Here is an 18822-nt window from a genome sequence, read left to right on the forward strand (position 1 = left end):
ATGTAGATACACCTGTTGATGGTTTGGCTCTGGTATTTGTTACTCAAACTTGACTTTATTGCATCAATCAGTGCTTCTACTAGAAATAAGATTGGATGCAGATTTGCCTATGGATATCTTGCTCAAACTTCATTTGGCTACGTCAATCAATCAATACTTACTTCTACGGGGAACAAAACGGCCTGCAGATCTGCGTGTAACCTTGCATCTGGTATGAGTACTGATTGCTGCAATTAAGAAAAGTTTGAGCAAGAAATGCATGGGCAAATTTGCATGTCATCTTGTTTCTGGTAGAAGTGATGATACCGATTACGACAAGCAAGTTGGAACAAGAAATGTATAGGCAAATCTGCATCGAGTCTTGTTTCTGCTAGAAGTAATGATTGATGCATAAGTGAAGTTTGAAAGGGAAATCTAAATGTCATTCACGTCTCATTTTATGGATGGTAGTGAAGGTGGGATCAACAGTAACGTCCGACTCCTACAGTTTATCTAATCTTTAAGTCAAGATTGCAACAGAGCAGTAGGCAATGTGTCTTTGCGATCCAACTCTTACTATTACTGATGTCTGCTCTAGAACTACAGTAGGTAGAAAAGTGACCACTCAATATGCTTTGGACAAGGCATTTTCATCGACTTTCCATGATTATGATTGAATGGCGACGAGTCGATCCTCTCATATTATCGACAGTAAGAGAATACTATCAAAGTCTATCAAAATTGCAGCAGTGGGATATGACTGTTGAGCAGTAAAGTTAGAACAAGAAATGCTGTGGCAAATCCGCGGGGAATTTATAACTGTTGAAAGTATGGATTTTACACGTAGGTAATCAAGTCAACAAGAAATGCTGTGGCCAATCTGCAGGGAATTTAATACCGTTGAAAGAATGGATTTTATACGTAGGTAATCAAAGCAACAAGAAGTGCAAGATCACATCTGTAGGGAATTTATTAGTGTTGAAAGTATGGATTTTACACTTAGGCAATCAAGGCAGCAAGAAATGCTCAGGCAAATCTGCAGGGAATTTGTTACTGTTGAAAGCATGGATTTTACTTGTAGGTAATCAGAGCAAGAAGAAATGCTCTGGCAAACCTGCAGGGGCTTTGTTACTGAATCAAAGCACCAAGAAATGCTCTAGCAAATCTGCAGGGAATTTGTTACTGTTGAAAGTAGGGATTTTACACGTAGGTAATCAGAGCAACAAGAAATGCTCTGGCAAATCTGCAGGGACTTTGTTACTGAATTAAAGCACCAAGAAATGCTCTAGCAAATCTGCAGGGAATTTGTTACTGTTGAAAGTAGGGATTTTACACGTAGGTAATCAGGGCCACAAGAAATGCTCTGGTATATCTGCAGGGAATTTGTTACTGTTGAAAGCATGGATTTTACACGTAGGTAATCAGAGCAAGAAGAAATGCTCTGGCAAATTTGCAGGGACTTTGTTACTGAATTAAAGCACCAAGAAATGCTCTAGCCAATCTGCAGGGAATTTGTTACTGTTGAAAGTAGGGATTTTACATGTAGGTAATCAGAGCAACAAGAAATGCTGTGGCCAATCTGTAGGGAATTTGTTACTGTTGAAAGTATGGATTTTACATGTAGGTAATCAGAGCAACAAGAAATGCTCTGGCAAATCTGTAGGGAATTTGTTACTGTTGAAAGCATAGATTTCACACGTAGGTAATCAGAGCAACAAGAAATGCTGTGGCCAATCTGCAGGGAATTTGTTACTGTTGAAAGTATGGATTTTACACGTCGGTAATCAAAGCAACAAGAAGTGCAAGATCACATCTGTAGGGAATTTGTTACTGTTGAAAGTATGGATTTTACATGTCGGTAATCAGAGCAAGAAGAAGTGCAAGATCACATCTGTAGGGAATTTGTTACTGTTGAAAGTATGGATTTTACATGTAGGTAATCAGAGCAAGAAGAAGTGCAATGGCCAATCTGCAGGGAATTTGTTACTGTTGAAAGTATAAATTTTACATGTAGGTAATCAGAGCAAGAAGAAGTGCAATGGCCAATCTGCAGGGAATTTGTTACTGTTGAAAGTATAAATTTTACATGTAGGTAATCAGAGCAAGAAGAAGTGCAATGGCCAATCTGCAGGGAATTTGTTACTGTTGAAAGTATAAATTTTACATGTAGGTAATCAGAGCAAGAAGAAGTGCAATGGCCAATCTGCAGGGAATTTGTTACTGTTGAAAGTATAAATTTTACATGTAGGTAATCAGAGCAAGAAGAAGTGCAATGGCCAATCTGCAGGGAATTTGTTACTGTTGAAAGTATAAATTTTACATGTAGGTAATCAGAGTAAGAAGAAGTGCAATGGCCAATCTGCAGGGAATTTGTTACTGTTGAAAGTATAAATTTTACATGTAGGTAATCAGAGTAAGAAGAAGTGCAATGGCCAATCTGCAGGGAATTTGTTACTGTTGAAAGTATAAATTTTACATGTAGGTAATCAGAGCAAGAAGAAGTGCAATGGCCAATCTGCAGGGAATTTGTTACTGTTGAAAGTATAAAATTTACATGTAAGTAATCAAAGCAAGAAGAAGTGCAATGGCCAATCTGCATGCCCTGTTGTGTCTAGTACAAGAACTGATGGGCATAATCGACAATGGCAGCTTGAGCAAGAAACGCATAAGCAAATGGGCATGCTTGCAATTGGTGCCGTAGGATTGGTTGGTGTCAAGTAGCAAGCGTCAGCTTCACGCTTGTGACTGGCACTGATGGTGTGAAAAGTGTGTCATGTTTGCAGTGAAGCGTTGCGTGTCAGCCTCTTCAGCTCAGTGCAGCACCGTTACGAGTGGCTACTGTAGTGTTCATGTTGCACTGCACTACTCTACTGATTGTATAGTGTTCAGTGTAGTCGAGTGGAATGGAGAGGCAAGCCCCAAAATACCTACCTCGTATAGTCCAATTGGCGTTGTCTTTCCTGCCTACTGTCTGTCCGTATAGTTGTACCACGTCCAGTAGAGGTAGGTGACCCAAAGTGTGGATGACCAACAACGCTGGTGAGGCGTGGATGGTGATATCGCAGGTGACAGTCGTTTGACGACGGATGGATGGCCAATTGGACGGCACTCATCCATAGCCATCATGGGACGGGATGGGACTGGATAGCAGCTCAGTGAAAGGCAGCCATGAGAGTAATGGAGACCGCTGCTGGCCACTGGAAATTCCCCCAATTGGCTTGCTAATGATCATCGTATTAATATTTTCTACCTCTTGATTCCGTCCAAATTACTTGACTAATCAAAGCCTACTCTTGTCTGGCCATTCATACCCTTTAGCCATCCGTAGACAACATTGTAAAGTATTGCAAGAGAGAGAGAGAAGAAAAAAAATGCCTTCTTCCAGTGTCGATAGAAAAAGAAAGAGACGCGGTTATTCTAGTCGCTCTCCGGATCACTATCATCACCAAGTCCGAGATGATCATGCTAGGAAAAGGAAGATAGCAAGGCATGATCTTGATCGTAGTCAATCTCCAACTTATCGTAGGCGCCAACGCCAACGTTGTCTTGATCGACATCATTGGCGTTATGATGGAGAGCGCAATCGAAGTAATCCTACAGGATCCACCTATGAACGTCGCCGCGGCCAGGACCATTCACGACACCGACATTCAAGGCCCTCTAAACATCGCTCTTACCATAGTCGACTTTCTTCAACTGCAAGCCATCACGTAAGTGTTATTGCTTATGTTTTCCTTCGTCTTGTTGACCAATCCTATTGCAGTCCTTGATGGCATAATGTGAGATGAAATGGACCTTCCATTTTTCGACACTCTCTTAATTCTATGCTTGCGATCATCAAGAGTGTTGACAGTGAAAAAAAAAATATATTTGCCAGGCCGATACTGTAGTCGAGTTTTCCATCACTGTCATAGGATGACAATCGGTAGCTACTCAAAGGCCATGGATAAATGACGACAACGAGCTCATTTTCTTAGTCTAATCCATTAAACTAATTTATAATATTGTATCGGAATTCTATACGCTTGGATGAAAGTGGATATGGTAATCATCCATACTTGGAGCAAGCTGCAAGTGAATTTCTGAAGCTAGAGGCAAAATGGGTCGTCTGCAATACGTAGAATTCGATGAATCATCATGTGTATAAAGTAGAAACTATTGCAAAAGACAGTTTAATAGCAATAGAAGACCCTTTTCTTTGCTTGATCCTACAGTTTAGAACGGAATAGTCCGGTAAAGGTAAAATTGACCGGCACCACTCCATTCGAAATAGATAGTATCAATAATTTCAAAGTATTGTCTACTAGGACAGTAAAACCCCTATAATTAAAAGTATTCATGGACAATTAGAATCGTTTTTTAATTATGCTACGCCTAGACAAGTTGCTACAAAATAGAATACTGTAGTATCCATTGAAAAAATGATGGATTTCTAGAACTTGGCAATGGAATCTTTCAATACTGTTGTAACATGACCGAGTACAATTTGAAATGGCCAACAACAAAAACTGATGGCCATCTCTTAAGGGGAACAACGGATTCAAACAGCAATCATGGCATTGAACATGTTCAAAATGAAATTACATCTATCTTAGACCATCATGGACAATGATGCACCCAACACTGTTGAAAATGGAACTATATGTGGATCCATCGTAGTCGTGTAAAGTACTAATCTTTGACATAAGTGGACCGTTAATGATAATGTAGTCAAGAGACATTTGCCATAGAAATCCGTTGGATAAGATAGGATCATCATGATTAAAGTCCACTCTAGGCTTGCAATGGCCATGAGCCTTTCTTAAGTTGATTTCAATATCCTTTTTTCCCTTGCAAACAGCAGAGAGGCGTCATCTTGTGTCAAAATGCTTTTGCAAGTATACGTAGGTGCGCCTACTACCCTACCAATCATTACTTTTTACTTTGATACTAAGTAGTATTCAAGCAGACAGTGTAAAGAGGGACTTATTCGTTTATTGAGCATGAAAGAAGTAGCACATTAATATTCGGGCCATATTCTTAATTATTCTAGTCCATATTCTATTACATGCCAAGACGATGATATAAGTGGATCAAGATGAAAAACTTGCTTCTTGCAAGCCGTTACAGCTAGCTTTGGAAAGAATTTCACTTTGTATCTCTGTCAAAGTTGGCGATATCTCTCTCTCTCTATAAATATATATTCTCAAGCACAAGTATATCTTCTACGTTTATAGCGATCCTATCGTGGCAATGACAGAATGAAATCAATTGTAGTACAGTAATGGAATGCTTAGAAAGAATCCATCAAATCAGTATCAGCTTTATTTCCTATGAATTCTTTAAGATAAACATCTACCTTAAGAGCTTATGATGGGCTATTTCAGCTAATTAGAATGAATTAATTATGAAAAAGATTAGAAATGATTAGCATGGTATCTAGTAGATTACTTTAAGAAATTCAATAACTCAATGTAAATCATCTTATACGATTACCACCAAGATGTACTTTTGGATCAGATCTGATCCGTAACTTTAAAGGGCTCATCGTAGGATAACAAAATGGATAATTATCATTTTTATACTATACGCGTACAGTAATGATCGCTAAAATAACTACGATATCTTGCTCTCCATTCCATGACCGTATTATTATTGTAGACTACAAAGTCAACTACTCCATGTTGTACTAGATCATTTTTGAAGTACTGTCTAATCGTTAATTAACTTTATTTTGATTACTTTCCCGTAGCAGTCAACAATTTGGGTACAAATATTGAAAAAGTGGACATGGGATTAAAAATGATTTCCTTGTTTGTACACTCTATCGCCCTTGCACAATTTGGTTAGTTGTCCGTCATGACACCACTTTAAAAATGATTGCCATTTTTCAGCCAATAAGTCTATTTTAGCATCTTATAGAGCAACATGGTATCAATTTTTATGTATGCGCATTTATGATTGCGTTTACTAGATTATTTCAATCTAGACGGATAAGTCAACTCTCTCAATTTATTAGCACAATTCTTTCCCCAGGTATGATGGACATCCTGATTTTCACCATATTAAAATCAATCAATACTTGGCTTGAGTAGAGTTTGGGAAAATTTAAAGTCTTCAATAAAATAATTCCAGATTGCTATGAGTGGATACCTAGAACTATCATCTCAATTACAGCCAAACCAATGATAAAAATTTCGCATTTAGTTCTACATGCTATTGTTAACATCTTCTAGTAGGTTGAATGAGACATATATTAGGAATGACTGCAATCCACTTCTGTAGGGCAAATTTCGAGAATAACATGTAAAAAAGTATTAGCATTCTCGTATCATTAACTGACCATCTATTTGAAGATATTTTAGATGTAGCAGTCAATCCGCTTAACTTATTTTATTAAATAATTGCAACAACAGCATGATTGAAATGCATACTTTGCGATAGAATGTTAAAGTGCATGTATATAGATGCTACGGTCAATCCCGGGGATCGGCCATATACAAACTAGGATTAGATACCGAAAGGTGTCTATACCCAGTGGATTTAATTTTTTGAGGGCAATTAAAAATTAAATGAAATAACGGCGTTTCTTAATATCACTACGAAATTGAAGATTTGAGAAATATAATTGAAATTTTATCGTACCGTAGCTTAAGCAATAACCGGTGGTGAAATTTTAATATCATATTGATATTAATTAACCTTTAAAGTGACAATTTTAATTCATCAGCAATATCAATTAATGCATGACTTTATTAATGGATTGAAATGCTTTGGTTCATACAGTAATTAGTAATTGTAAAAATTGTCATCGATCATCCTCAGTTTTGATAACAGTCTTACAATTATGTTCTATCTTGTCATTATAAAGCTACTGGTAGGTCTGTTCACTGAGTAAACTTTAAAATGAAAAATGGACTCCAGTAGACTCTTATTCCCTACGGCATTATTATTGTTGCTAATATATGCGTATATTGTTATAATTTAGAAAATAAAACCTGTTCGCTTGAAGTGTTGATCAACTAAATATGTTTGCTATGTTATCCCATTGCGGTGTTTCTATTCCTGAAGTACAACTCTTTTATCTGTCTGTGTATGCATTCTAAAAATCATCATATCCATGAATATCAGAGGAGAGAAAATGGTGGACAAGTCAAAATTAACGATGACGAGGAAGGACACCTCGTATACCAAAAAGGAGATTGGCTGAAATCAAGATGTACTTTTTGATATCTATGCTGCAATAATATTTCCTAGCCTATCCAATAATCCGTTACTTGTAGAAAGGAATAAATCCAATGTTTCGTCACTATCTAGTCGCCGTTGGCAGTAACACTTCGCGTATTAAACGCAGTTATAACTTTAACCATTGTTTTCGATTTCAATGTAGTAACAAATTTTCATTTGCTACAATGATCGCTTATTTATGGCATACCTGCTATACGATAAGAAATGTTATTGATTTAATTTTTATTCAAAATTTTAGATCAAATATTAGATACCTTAGGAACTGGTACATTTGGTAAAGTTGCGTTATGTTACGACAAGTATGCTATTGGATGATGTATACCGAATTAATTTTAATTGTATTCTATATACATAAGTTCTATAAGAGAAAAACCATTATTCTATGAATGTCGTAACCTATGTTAATTTCACATTAATATTAATTAATCGATGATGGATTTATCTCTTATATGATTGGAGTAGACAGTGTGATGATAAAATTGCGTTAAAGATTATTCGAAATGTGCAAAAGTATAGGTGAGTAGTTACAACACCGCATGCACGTAATAGCTAATATATCTTAAAAGTCTATTCTTTAATATTGGAAAGAATGAATAACATTGGCTAATCATTAATACTAGTCTGACATACATCCATAAATACTTGTAGACGCATATGCTGCTGCTGTACTTTCTCTATGTAAAAGGCAAACATGGAGTTAAAAAATTTGTAGATATATCAGGGAGAATTGATTATAGAAATAAGCTATTTTGGATTAATTGTATTCTTTTGTTGTAGAGAGGCTGCAGAATTGGAAATACGCGTATTAAAAAAAATTTGCAAATGGGATCCCAAAGCAGAAATGTGAGTTTTTGCAATCAAACTTTCTTCGTATTTTATAACATTAGAAATTATCTGTCAATTCAACAATACTACTAGTAATGAATGGCGCTAAAATTGTTTAATCTTATAGACCTTGTGTCAGAATGTTGGATTGGTTCGACTATTATGGTCATACTTGTATTTCATTTAATGTGTTAGGCAGTAGCTCGTTTGATTTTATGGTAAGATAATATTGGAATATTTCTTGAAAACTAGTACTATAGTAGGTTATAATCATTGTATGTTAAATAAATTGTAAAATTATTATATTTGTGGTGGCATACTTTCAAATAAATACTTTATAGATCTTCTGTAGTCTAGGGCGTATCATAAATTACGTAGCCTAACTGAAATTGTTAACAAACTCGCTGAACACTGATTAATGACTTGACATTTTAACATTATGTTATTAATTATGTAACTGAAATCTACTGTTTAATTTTATTTATTGCTATTTCGTACAGCTTGATGCCTTAAATAATTGTTAAAAAGATTGATATTACTGTATTTCTCTATCGTATTGCATAATTTTAATAACTTACTGAAACCTGCAAAGACTACCTTAACTGGCTATCATTTTTCTGTCTTTTTTAACGCCTTTAGAAAGATAATAAGTATTCTCCATACCCTATGCATCATATACAGAATATGGGATATCAATTATTGTGTGCAATTGCATGTATGTATCAGTATCTTTGCTTATGTTGAGTGTAAAAGCCAGATACAAAATTTTGATACCGTGTACTGAATTGTATTTTCTTATTTCAGTTCTGCACGACAACAATCTTACTCACACTGACTTAAAGCCAGAAAATATATTATTTACAAATTCAAGTTATCATTCCGAATACAATGAAGAACTGGTATGTATTACGTTATTAATAGTTAATACGATTCTCCTTGTGTACCTTCCGCAATTTTCTCTTTTCAATTGTATAATTTTATGCCATCCATTATGCTATTATTTTCAGGAAAAGAAACAAAGAGTTTTGCGGAGTAGTAATATTTGTGTCATTGATTTTGGTTCGGCGGTTTTCAAAAGTGAATACCACAGCAGAATTGTCTCAACCAGACATTATCGTGCACCGGAGGTTATTTTAGGTATTACATCTTCAGCATAATTGTTGTTAACATTGACATGCAACTACTATAAAAAAGCAAATGTAGTAATTACTTGCGTCGAAAATTTTAAAATAAGAATTAGGTTGGAGCTACCCATGTGACATTTGGAGTGTCGGTTGCATTCTGTATGAATATTATACTGGCAATGCTTTATTTCAAGTAAGTTATTGTATCTCCCTACTGTTGCTCTAAAGTGGTTAGAAATTATTTGAGGCTATATGCAATAAGCTACGGGATATAATGGCTACTTTAATTGTTGTAGACACATGACAATCGTGAGCATTTGGCCATGATGGAAATTATTTTGGGTGATATTCCCATTGAAATGCAGCTAAAGGGAAAGTAAGTAATGAATTGATTGCGTTGACTGAAACAGAATAAGACTATTCACTTGCCGCATTTCTGAAACGCTTAATAACATCAAGACTTCTTTTGGAAATCCTTATAGAAAATCCCACTACTTTAATAAGAAGGGAAAAGTAGTATGGGATAGCACTGGAGAAGGAGCCAAATATGTATATCGAGAATGTAAACCTTTAGATGTAAGTTGATAAAGTAATGTTAAGCCCTTTCATGTAAAAAATGACTAATGTAACTGATACTCTCACGCAGGAATATGCTAGAAGCGACGATATAGCAACTAAGAAATTATTTAACCTTCTATCTAAAATGTTGTGTTACGACCCAAATATGCGAACAACTGCTCCTGAAGCATTACAAGATAGTTTTTTCAAACTAAAATTAGATAATGTAAATAAAACGAACTCACGTACGCGTAGTAGGACTGATAGTTTGTGATAATGATATATATATATATATATATATATATATATAAAATCATATCAGACCTGCACAACATTGTTATTTAAATCAGGATTTACTATCGGTTATTTTAACATGAAAATATCGTTTGGCTGGCTGTTGGTAAATATTTACATGTTATTATACAGACACACTAACGAGCTGACTTAGATTTTACTAATGATACAGTACCAACTTGGTATGGAATTGACTCGTTACTAGAAGTTATAAATTTAAACATTTCAAATTTTAGCCAATAAATACTATTAACCGACAATTTTAATGTTAGAAAAGTGACGCAGTTATGCTGATATTTTAATATATCACTGTTGAATTACATGACTATACAACTCTACAAAGTTATCTTAGATTACAAGATAAATAATCATGTACAGATGGACAACTGTAATAGATATATATAAATACAAATCCTAGAAGAACAGGGCCTGTATAACACTAGCAACCTCACGTTGATATTGTATATTATGAGCATTACTATTTTCACTGTAGTTCGCAACATTTAGTTCTATGTGAAGTAAGTTATGAAATTGATACTAGCAAAGAACGGAATTGTTATGATATTCTTAGGATAACCAATTATAATATAGCTTTAAGCTCGGTTAAAAATTGTTTGTATTTTATGTATGTTTATGATTATATAAGCTAATCCATAGATATTTTGACTTCGACGGTAACTGTTTGTATTTAGTGCACTGTCTCGCTCCTTTGCAAATTTTCATCTCCTCCAAGGTATTATGTAAATCAGCCAACTTCCATCTTGGTTGACTAGCAGCTGTGTTTTTTAACTATAATGTTACAGATATAATTGTTAATATGTTTTTAAGTGTCATAACTTGATATCACTAATAAAATTTTAGTAATGCCTATCGCATAATCTACAAAGGTAATTTTTGTTTACGATAAGAATCAGATTGTCTGCGTAATTTGCCTACGTAATCCGAATTCTAATGATATTATTAATCATGCTGTATGACTGATAACTCTTACAAGCATCAACATCTACAATAACATACGGTTTACAGCATGTTATGTGAGTTAAAGAACGATAGTAGAAAGAATTTAGCGTAATATCAGATTTAGCTATGCTCATCAACGGTATTTCCCGAACGTATTTACTGTATACTTTATGCAAATATCTCCATAGCATTAAAAGAGTAAACTATTAATCAAACTTTACAGAATCCGCCACGGCTTACAAACGCTAAATCTTAAACTGTTATTTATAGCTACAAATTAGGTAGTAAATATGATTTACCTGATACGGGTCCTTGGTTAGATCAAAATATTCGACGAATTTGGTTACGAACTCGCAATAGAGAAAATTATGAGTATTATTTATGGTTCTAACACACCAGTATGTATTATTGTTGACGTTGCCGCAAGCGCAAAATGGATTGCCTAGTAAAATTACGGTATTCAGTCAATAGATATTTCTAACATTAAGCGACGAATTTTAATTACTATATTGCAATACATTATTTATTAAAATTTGAATATCGCTAATTGTCCTCCTATTAAAATTATGCAGTCAATAGTTAAACGATAGTGCAAAACTAGAGCTTGTCTTTTACCATCTGATATCTATTTTTCTAATATTAAACGACGAATTTTAATACTCTACTCGCTATAGATTATTAAAACTTGAACATCACTAAATCATTCTATGGAGCAGAACCTGTATAATATGGAGGTGTCTTCCAATGATCTTTTGTTTGGTAGAAACAAGTTAATGGTGGGCGAGAACAAGATGATTTACCAGAGTAGCCGTCAGATCTATTAGTCATTAGAGCACTATCGCCATCTTCATTAGGTCCACTGGCAGAAATATCCTTAGTAACTGCATCAGTGGCTAATTTATTCGCGTGATCTATCTCGTGCTCACATAAGCATCCATTAATAGTTGGTTTTAGGTAATTTAATGAATTTTTATTTATGGATAACATCAATCGCAAGCGTCGATGGATATCGTTTAGTCTTTTAACTGCTTTATTATAATCTGCTAGCATGTTTAAGAAGCTAAGCCTCCAACTCGTTGAGTCTTGTGATCGACGCGAAGGCGATGTTATTTGACGCCGATATCTTTCGGCTATACTTCTCTCTTTCCTGACTGATTCTTGCTGATCTTGAAGCCTTTTAGTGAAATCACTAAATTATAGCAGAGAGAATAAGATTATTCTAGAATCAATACATTGTGAGCATGCAATCTTTATTATTGTCTTTATTTATGATCCACCAATTTATATTCGATATTTTATCCTCTAACGTTTGTTTATATCAACCTAGTCTCCAAGAAAAGTAGTAATCTATGACCACAAAATTTCTATCCACATCGCTAATTAGATCAACTAATACATTCCTTTATCGCCTTTGATATATTAATATGTGATGACTGTTTTAATATACGGATATTTACTTTATTCGCTTACTAACTTGTTAATGATGGCATCAAGAAATTGCTTGTCACATATGCAAATAGGATCTTTATTAGTCTTTTTACCATTAGAACATTTCTTTACTTTCATACACTGATTGTCTCGGACACAAACAAATTTCTGTTTACCTCTACATGAAGATTTATAGAGTGAAGATTTGCAAAATTCTGCAGCTTTTACATCACATTCTTCAACGGCATAAGTCTTCTCACGAGCTTTCCTAGCGACAAAATTTGTTCTTTTAGAAAGCAATATGCTACAAAGTAATAAACTCCCGATAGAAGTAGATTAAGAACCAAAATGAACAAATTTACGTAACAAAATTTTAGCATGTATCAGTTGATAATTTTACCCTCGTTCTATCAGAATTGTGTCCCTCCATGTTGTAATGGGAAACTTTCCAGACCACTTCCATCTAATGCAAAGTATAAAGTTAGCAATTGTAACACCAATATTACATAGCTTCCATTCTTCAATGATTGGAAATTAGAACTACAGAATTGATGGTTTGCATAGGTTCTGTTTATTTAAGATATCGCAATTAATAGAGACTATTCGAAGTGATCAGCATGGTAGCAAAGGAATTATGTGCCATTTTTGTTAATCTTATTAGATTAAATCAGCGATCAATGTATTGAAATATTATTTATTGATATCATTCTATTCCAATTTGCAGTTAGCATTAAAATAGATGAGATGAAACATTTACATTATTCATTTTAAAATAAATTTACGTTAGTTTCGATTAATAATAATATTGGAGGACACTAAAATACCTGGAAATTCTAAATAACTGCATAATAGATACTCCATCCATTTGAGATGGAATCGGTACTCCAGCAATATCTAGAAATGTTGGTGCTAAATCGATATTGGAAACAATTTCTCCCACCCTAAGATGTTAATATTATAAATTTTATTAGGTGCAATATATTATATTTTCAATTTTAGGGCTTTCTGTTGTAGATAATAAGGTAAAAATATTCTAAATATATTTTTAATATTGACTACTATTGGGAGAGAAATGATCAATCTTTTGATGTTTGATTATTCTAATGTTAGTAATCAAGCTTAAAAATTCTTATAGAAACGATAACATCAAGAACTAACTCATTACAATACTATTAACTTACTTAACATTTTTTGGAATCATAGGGCCACGAACAAGGAAAGGAACTCTAATATCCGTCTCATAGGGCATGGATTTTCCTTTGACTATAGAGAAATGTCCAAGATGATAGCCATGATCCGAAGTGAAGAATAGGTAAGTTTTCTCTTTCAGGTCAAGCTTACGTATTGAGCGATATAATTTTTCCACAGCATCATCAACAGAAAGAAGCGTTTGCAGTCTTTTACGATATAGAAGATCTGAAGTAAGGCAAGCAAAAATACGTCTGGGGATGACTAATATCTTACAATAGTTAATCTCTTCTAGTGATCTACTTACATGAGATATTCTCACTAAATCTAAAGTTTTTAAATGCGATAACGATCTACGCGTAAAATATCAATGCAGGCGAATTATGAAATAGTCGTCCTGCATTTGATCATTTCAGAAGCACATTATCAACGATGAAAAGCTTATTATTTAATCATATACCAACTATAGACTCCAATACTAGTTCAAGCAGTTAAAGAATGTAGCATTTAATATTTTGGGGCTTATAGGACTAATCGATACTTTATTCTCTTTCTTCTACTACAATAACAAAGATGTCTGTTTTGTAAAAGTAATTATGCTAATTGCATCATTTAACTTTATCATTGGATTGAGTACATGTAGCTAGAAAATAGAGTTGTTATTTAATGCAATCTCTGTACTCGGTATATAGTCTATTTCAATATATCCGGTCTATCTTGATCACAACACTATATAGTCAGGAATTATCATGGTCAACGTAAAGATCTAGTTTCAATAGTATTGAAACAGAAGATGTCAGGAAATTGAACGAAATCGATTACTCTCTATGAAAGAAGACCAGCTAAGATTTCAAGTGGCTAATCATAAGATCAAGATAAAACATGACTTCACAGTAATAAATTATGATAACATGAAGTTAAATTAAAGGTAAATTCTTAAGTAGGTGAAGGACATTTTCTTGCTAGCTTAATAGCGATCAAAATTATCGAATTAATATGGTACTTTATACCAACTATTTATCATGAGGCATTTTATCACTTATTCGATAGCGTGAACGATTAGATAATATACAGGATAACTATGAGATTTTGATCTTCTTATTTGTGGAATACTTCTAATTTCTTGAAAGCCAAGTCAAGATCACTCATGTTACAATAACTATCAAGTGATCCAATGCTAATGTAGTATTTATCATTACTCAATATGGCGTACTGTCTCTCTAATGGTATGTTGTGCTAAATAGTATAGAGGTTACGGTCTTACTATAGGTATAAATTTACTATAAGCCTGCATAGAGATCATTTTTATCACGTTTTCCTCCTAAAATGAATTAAAAGAATCTATTTTTCCCTAAAATTTTAGGGAATATTCCAATTTATTATAGCAAAGGTCAAGATCGCCCATGTTATAATAACTATGATATAATCAGTTCTAGTACAAAGTTATTATTTAATAAATATCTAAAAATGCTAAATAAAATGGAAATCATGGTCTTCCTTGCTGAAGAAACTAACTGTAAGCTTAGTTATAGCTCCTCCTCATCATGCTTACCTACTGAAATAAATTAAGAGAATCTACTTTTCCTGATTTAGACATAATCTACGGCTATTGACGTGAACTCATCTCCAGTCAGTGGTCTTAGAACTGCATAATATATAGTGTATATATATGTACTATAGCTCATGATGAATAGCAGATAAAGTTGCTGATTTAGACTGTGTCCAACATTACATAATTTTATATCTAACCTGTAAAGTTCATTTTAACCGATGACATTGGTGGAGCAATACGTACAATCCAATGTTTGTCGAATGAATGATAATTATAATTCGGAGTCCTGAATAAAATTTATCAAGATGTAGTGAATTCAAGTAATGACTTTGATTTATATTAATCTGAATTTATTTCTATATTCTTTACAGTCTCTACAGAATCAATCCTTCGTTAAATTATTATAATAATAATTTTAGATACCTTGGAACTTTAGCCCGTGCATATCGATTCTGATATTGTGGAGCGGAATCTTCAGTTCCATGCGGTGCTGGCATACTTAATACCATTAGAATTGGTTTCTTGGGGTATTTCTCGGTAGTTTTCTTTAAAAATCTGATGCTTTCTCGCACAATTAAATCGGTAAAATAATCTTGTTGGCACCTGTTACCATGTTTTACTAATTTTCCGTTGCGATTCAAGGTATAATTATAGTATCTTGAATTTTTGACTTGACCAATCCAGTGGTCCCAACCTACTGGAATGTAGCTACCATCATATTCGTTCAAGTATTTACCAAAAAAGCCTGGTTCGTTGGGATCATTTACGTTGTTTTCATTAGCATCGTTATTATTAATACCAAATTACGTTTGTTGATAATAGGAGGAAGAATATAGTGATTAAGAAAGATGATTACGGAATAATTGTAAAAAACAAATTATTCAAGTCTTGATTTAAATCACTAGTGTAGAAATACCATAAGTCTATATTAACTGAATAGTGCGTAATAGTTACCGGTGATATAGCCTGCATCTTGTAGATACTTTGCAAAAGTTAATCGTTCTGGTCCATGACGCCAAGCTGGAGAGCTACAGTTAGCATTATTGGTTTTAGTATGATGATTATGGACATACATTCCAGTTAATATGGAGGAACGCGATGGGCAGCAGACTGGCGTAGTTACAAAAGCATTGGTAAATTCTGCTCCTTGCTTACCAAGGATACGCGATGTATGAGGCATTGCTTTCATCGATTCCAGTACAACATCTTGATCATCAGTCAAGATCAATATGATGTGATCCTTTTTTCCTTTTGCAAAACTGAGAGAATAGCATAACAGGATGGTATAGCAGAAGAACAATCTCAGAAAAGAACCGTTTTTCAACATGACTGTAATGGATGTTCTATTTCTGTATGAAAAGTTATGAAAAGAACAAGGACGTAATCGAAAATTTGGGTCGTAATCTTGGAGGAAATAGCCAAAATAGTTCACTTGATTGTACTTAATATTCCTGTTACAACGATAATATATCAAATGAACTAATTACAGAGAATTTATTAAACATTATCTTGCTCTATTTTACGCCAGATCTATCTAATACCTAGTCTACTTGAGCATCACTGTATAACCATCTAGTACATCATAAGCAAAAGGATTAACTTTTTCATCGTTCGTATAAATAAATTATAAAACCTCCCGCAAAGTAAAATAAATAAATTTAGTGGTACCAAAACCATCTATATGCTTTGCATCCTCTCCAATTTAAAATAATAATTTGAAATCATTTATACTCTCACATACATTAGATCACCCAGAGAGATAATATGTAACGTCAATTTGATACTAAATATTGCCATGATGAAATGACGTAGTTTGCAGCTTTATTAAACGACTCATTTCCCAATTAAGGATGTGAATAATAAATAATTTTCCCTATGATGGTGCTTCAAATAATATAAGCTATTAAATGGACTCAAATAGATATTTTTCTCTTGTTAATATTATTGGAAAGTTTGATTTGGTAAGAGGATATAAATTTACTAGAATAAACAAAATTATAAAATATCCAAAACAATAGTACTTTATATTTTCAGTTAGGAGAATGGATGAAATAGAATGAAGCAGAAAAGCATATAAGTGATTCTAAATTAAATTTAGCGATCTAAATGGATAGATGTAATCGTAAGAAATTTAAAGTCCACCAATATGCATGACTAAAATGTAAAAATTGGCTTAAAGAGTATCGGTGATTTATTATAATGGAATTAATTCACTAGTAGATAGGCGTATTTAAGATCTAATTTATAAAATTGATCAGTCTACCTACAAGAATTGGGCATCTTGTAGAAATAAGTGACCAGATTAATGAATCTAATTTTAATTTCACTTTTTTATCAATAATTTTGTAATAACTGTAGGGGAGAAAGGAAATTCGATCAATGTATAATTTCAACAAACTATTTAAACTGACCATCATGAGGAAAATAAAAATCCTCATTTTCTCTCTTTATAAAATTGATTCTTAATTATACGATTTTTAAAAGTAACATAACATCATAAAAATTTTTGCTCATTTTAACAGTAACATTTTAGAAAATCTATGCTTTCCGTTACTTAGATAATTAATCAGCATTTTTGTTTCTATTTATGCAAGGTTATACTCTTGTCTACATTTTAATAGCGGATTAAAAAGACACTTAGTAGCAGTTGGGTAACGTACTAAACATAGAATCTTCAAATGTTCTGTATAATAATATCAAAATAGTTGTCCATTGTTTCAGATTTAGAAATGTGGCTTACTCTGCTATACAATTTATTATTTAACAAAAGACTGCAGTATTTCAAGATGTTTATGCAGTAGCAATTTAATTTGGAAGTAACATCATTAATATATAAATTGGATCTTTTTCTGCCGGATTAAAGTAGATATATGCCTCGCAGGTAATAAAGGATGATTAGGCAATTTCAACGATTCCATTTGAAAGTCATATTAGTCTACTTTAAATCTCTTTCTACTTATGCAAATACAATGAAAGCTTTACAGATTCCCCTTTAGATGGGCTGTGCAGTACATAAATTTATTGAAAAATTCTATAGTACACATTTAATATTTTGTATACACCTGTAATGAATAATTAGAAGAAATTGTGATCATAGCAAAGATCAAATATTCATTCTTATCGTTATTATTTTTTTCTGTTCTTAATTTATTTTGATTACCGAGTTATTTATTTTTATAGATTTGATTATAGTAGCTATAGCTATTACGGACGTTCCGGTTATATTACTTAAATCTGAAATTGTCAACCAAAAGGATCCTGTAGTATATGTTACGAAGTCTATTTTCTTTATGACGATTTCTGCTGGCCCTATAGCGATCGAAATGCGCGTATGCCATGTTTTACAGCTTTAAGCAATCTTGCAGCTAAGGAGATATGGAATTGGCCACACGTTGATTTTTATTCATTTATGCATATTATTGAAAAAGAGTCATGATATTGTATGAGAATTTAGTTTTGATTTACAGATAAATACCTTCGATTTGGTTCCAAGATGTAGATGAAATATGCAATTCTATCACACAATAAACGATTTCTTTGATAGAGTAGTGAAGTCGATTTACTGCATTATTACTGATTATAACATTCATTGCAGGAATTTATGAATACCATTTTTTGGATAGTATGGCACATAAAAAATCTTTGTGCGTTTATTTACATATTATCCTATATAAATAAGCTGACTAT

General features: G+C 33.3%; 2 protein-coding genes across 2 annotated transcripts; one reads left to right on the top strand and one right to left on the bottom strand.

Moving 5' to 3' along the window:
* Positions 1 to 7446: 7446 nt before the first annotated feature.
* Positions 7447 to 9987, top strand: TRIADDRAFT_18415 (uncharacterized protein; the record flags this gene model as incomplete). The annotated part of the gene is made up of 11 exons (XM_002107752.1): positions 7447 to 7505; positions 7666 to 7722; positions 7984 to 8049; positions 8159 to 8249; positions 8671 to 8746; positions 8836 to 8930; positions 9039 to 9168; positions 9266 to 9348; positions 9452 to 9531; positions 9638 to 9731; positions 9802 to 9987. Coding segments are annotated over 11 exons (1017 nt in total), but the record flags the coding sequence as incomplete, so codon positions are not given.
* A 1240-nt stretch (positions 9988 to 11227) lies between these two features.
* On the bottom strand, positions 11228 to 16462 carry TRIADDRAFT_18386 (uncharacterized protein; the record flags this gene model as incomplete). Its single annotated transcript, XM_002108561.1, has 9 exons — positions 11228 to 11409; positions 11687 to 12141; positions 12442 to 12573; positions 12796 to 12858; positions 13220 to 13336; positions 13577 to 13811; positions 15333 to 15421; positions 15559 to 15880; positions 16090 to 16462. The coding sequence occupies 9 exons, from the start codon at positions 16460 to 16462 to the stop codon at positions 11228 to 11230; spliced, it is 1968 nt and encodes a 655-aa protein (XP_002108597.1).
* Positions 16463 to 18822: the final 2360 nt, after the last annotated feature.

The sequence above is a fragment of the Trichoplax adhaerens genome, genomic scaffold (genome assembly GCF_000150275.1).
Source record: "Trichoplax adhaerens TRIADscaffold_1 genomic scaffold, whole genome shotgun sequence".
NCBI lineage: Eukaryota > Metazoa > Placozoa > Uniplacotomia > Trichoplacea > Trichoplacidae > Trichoplax > Trichoplax adhaerens.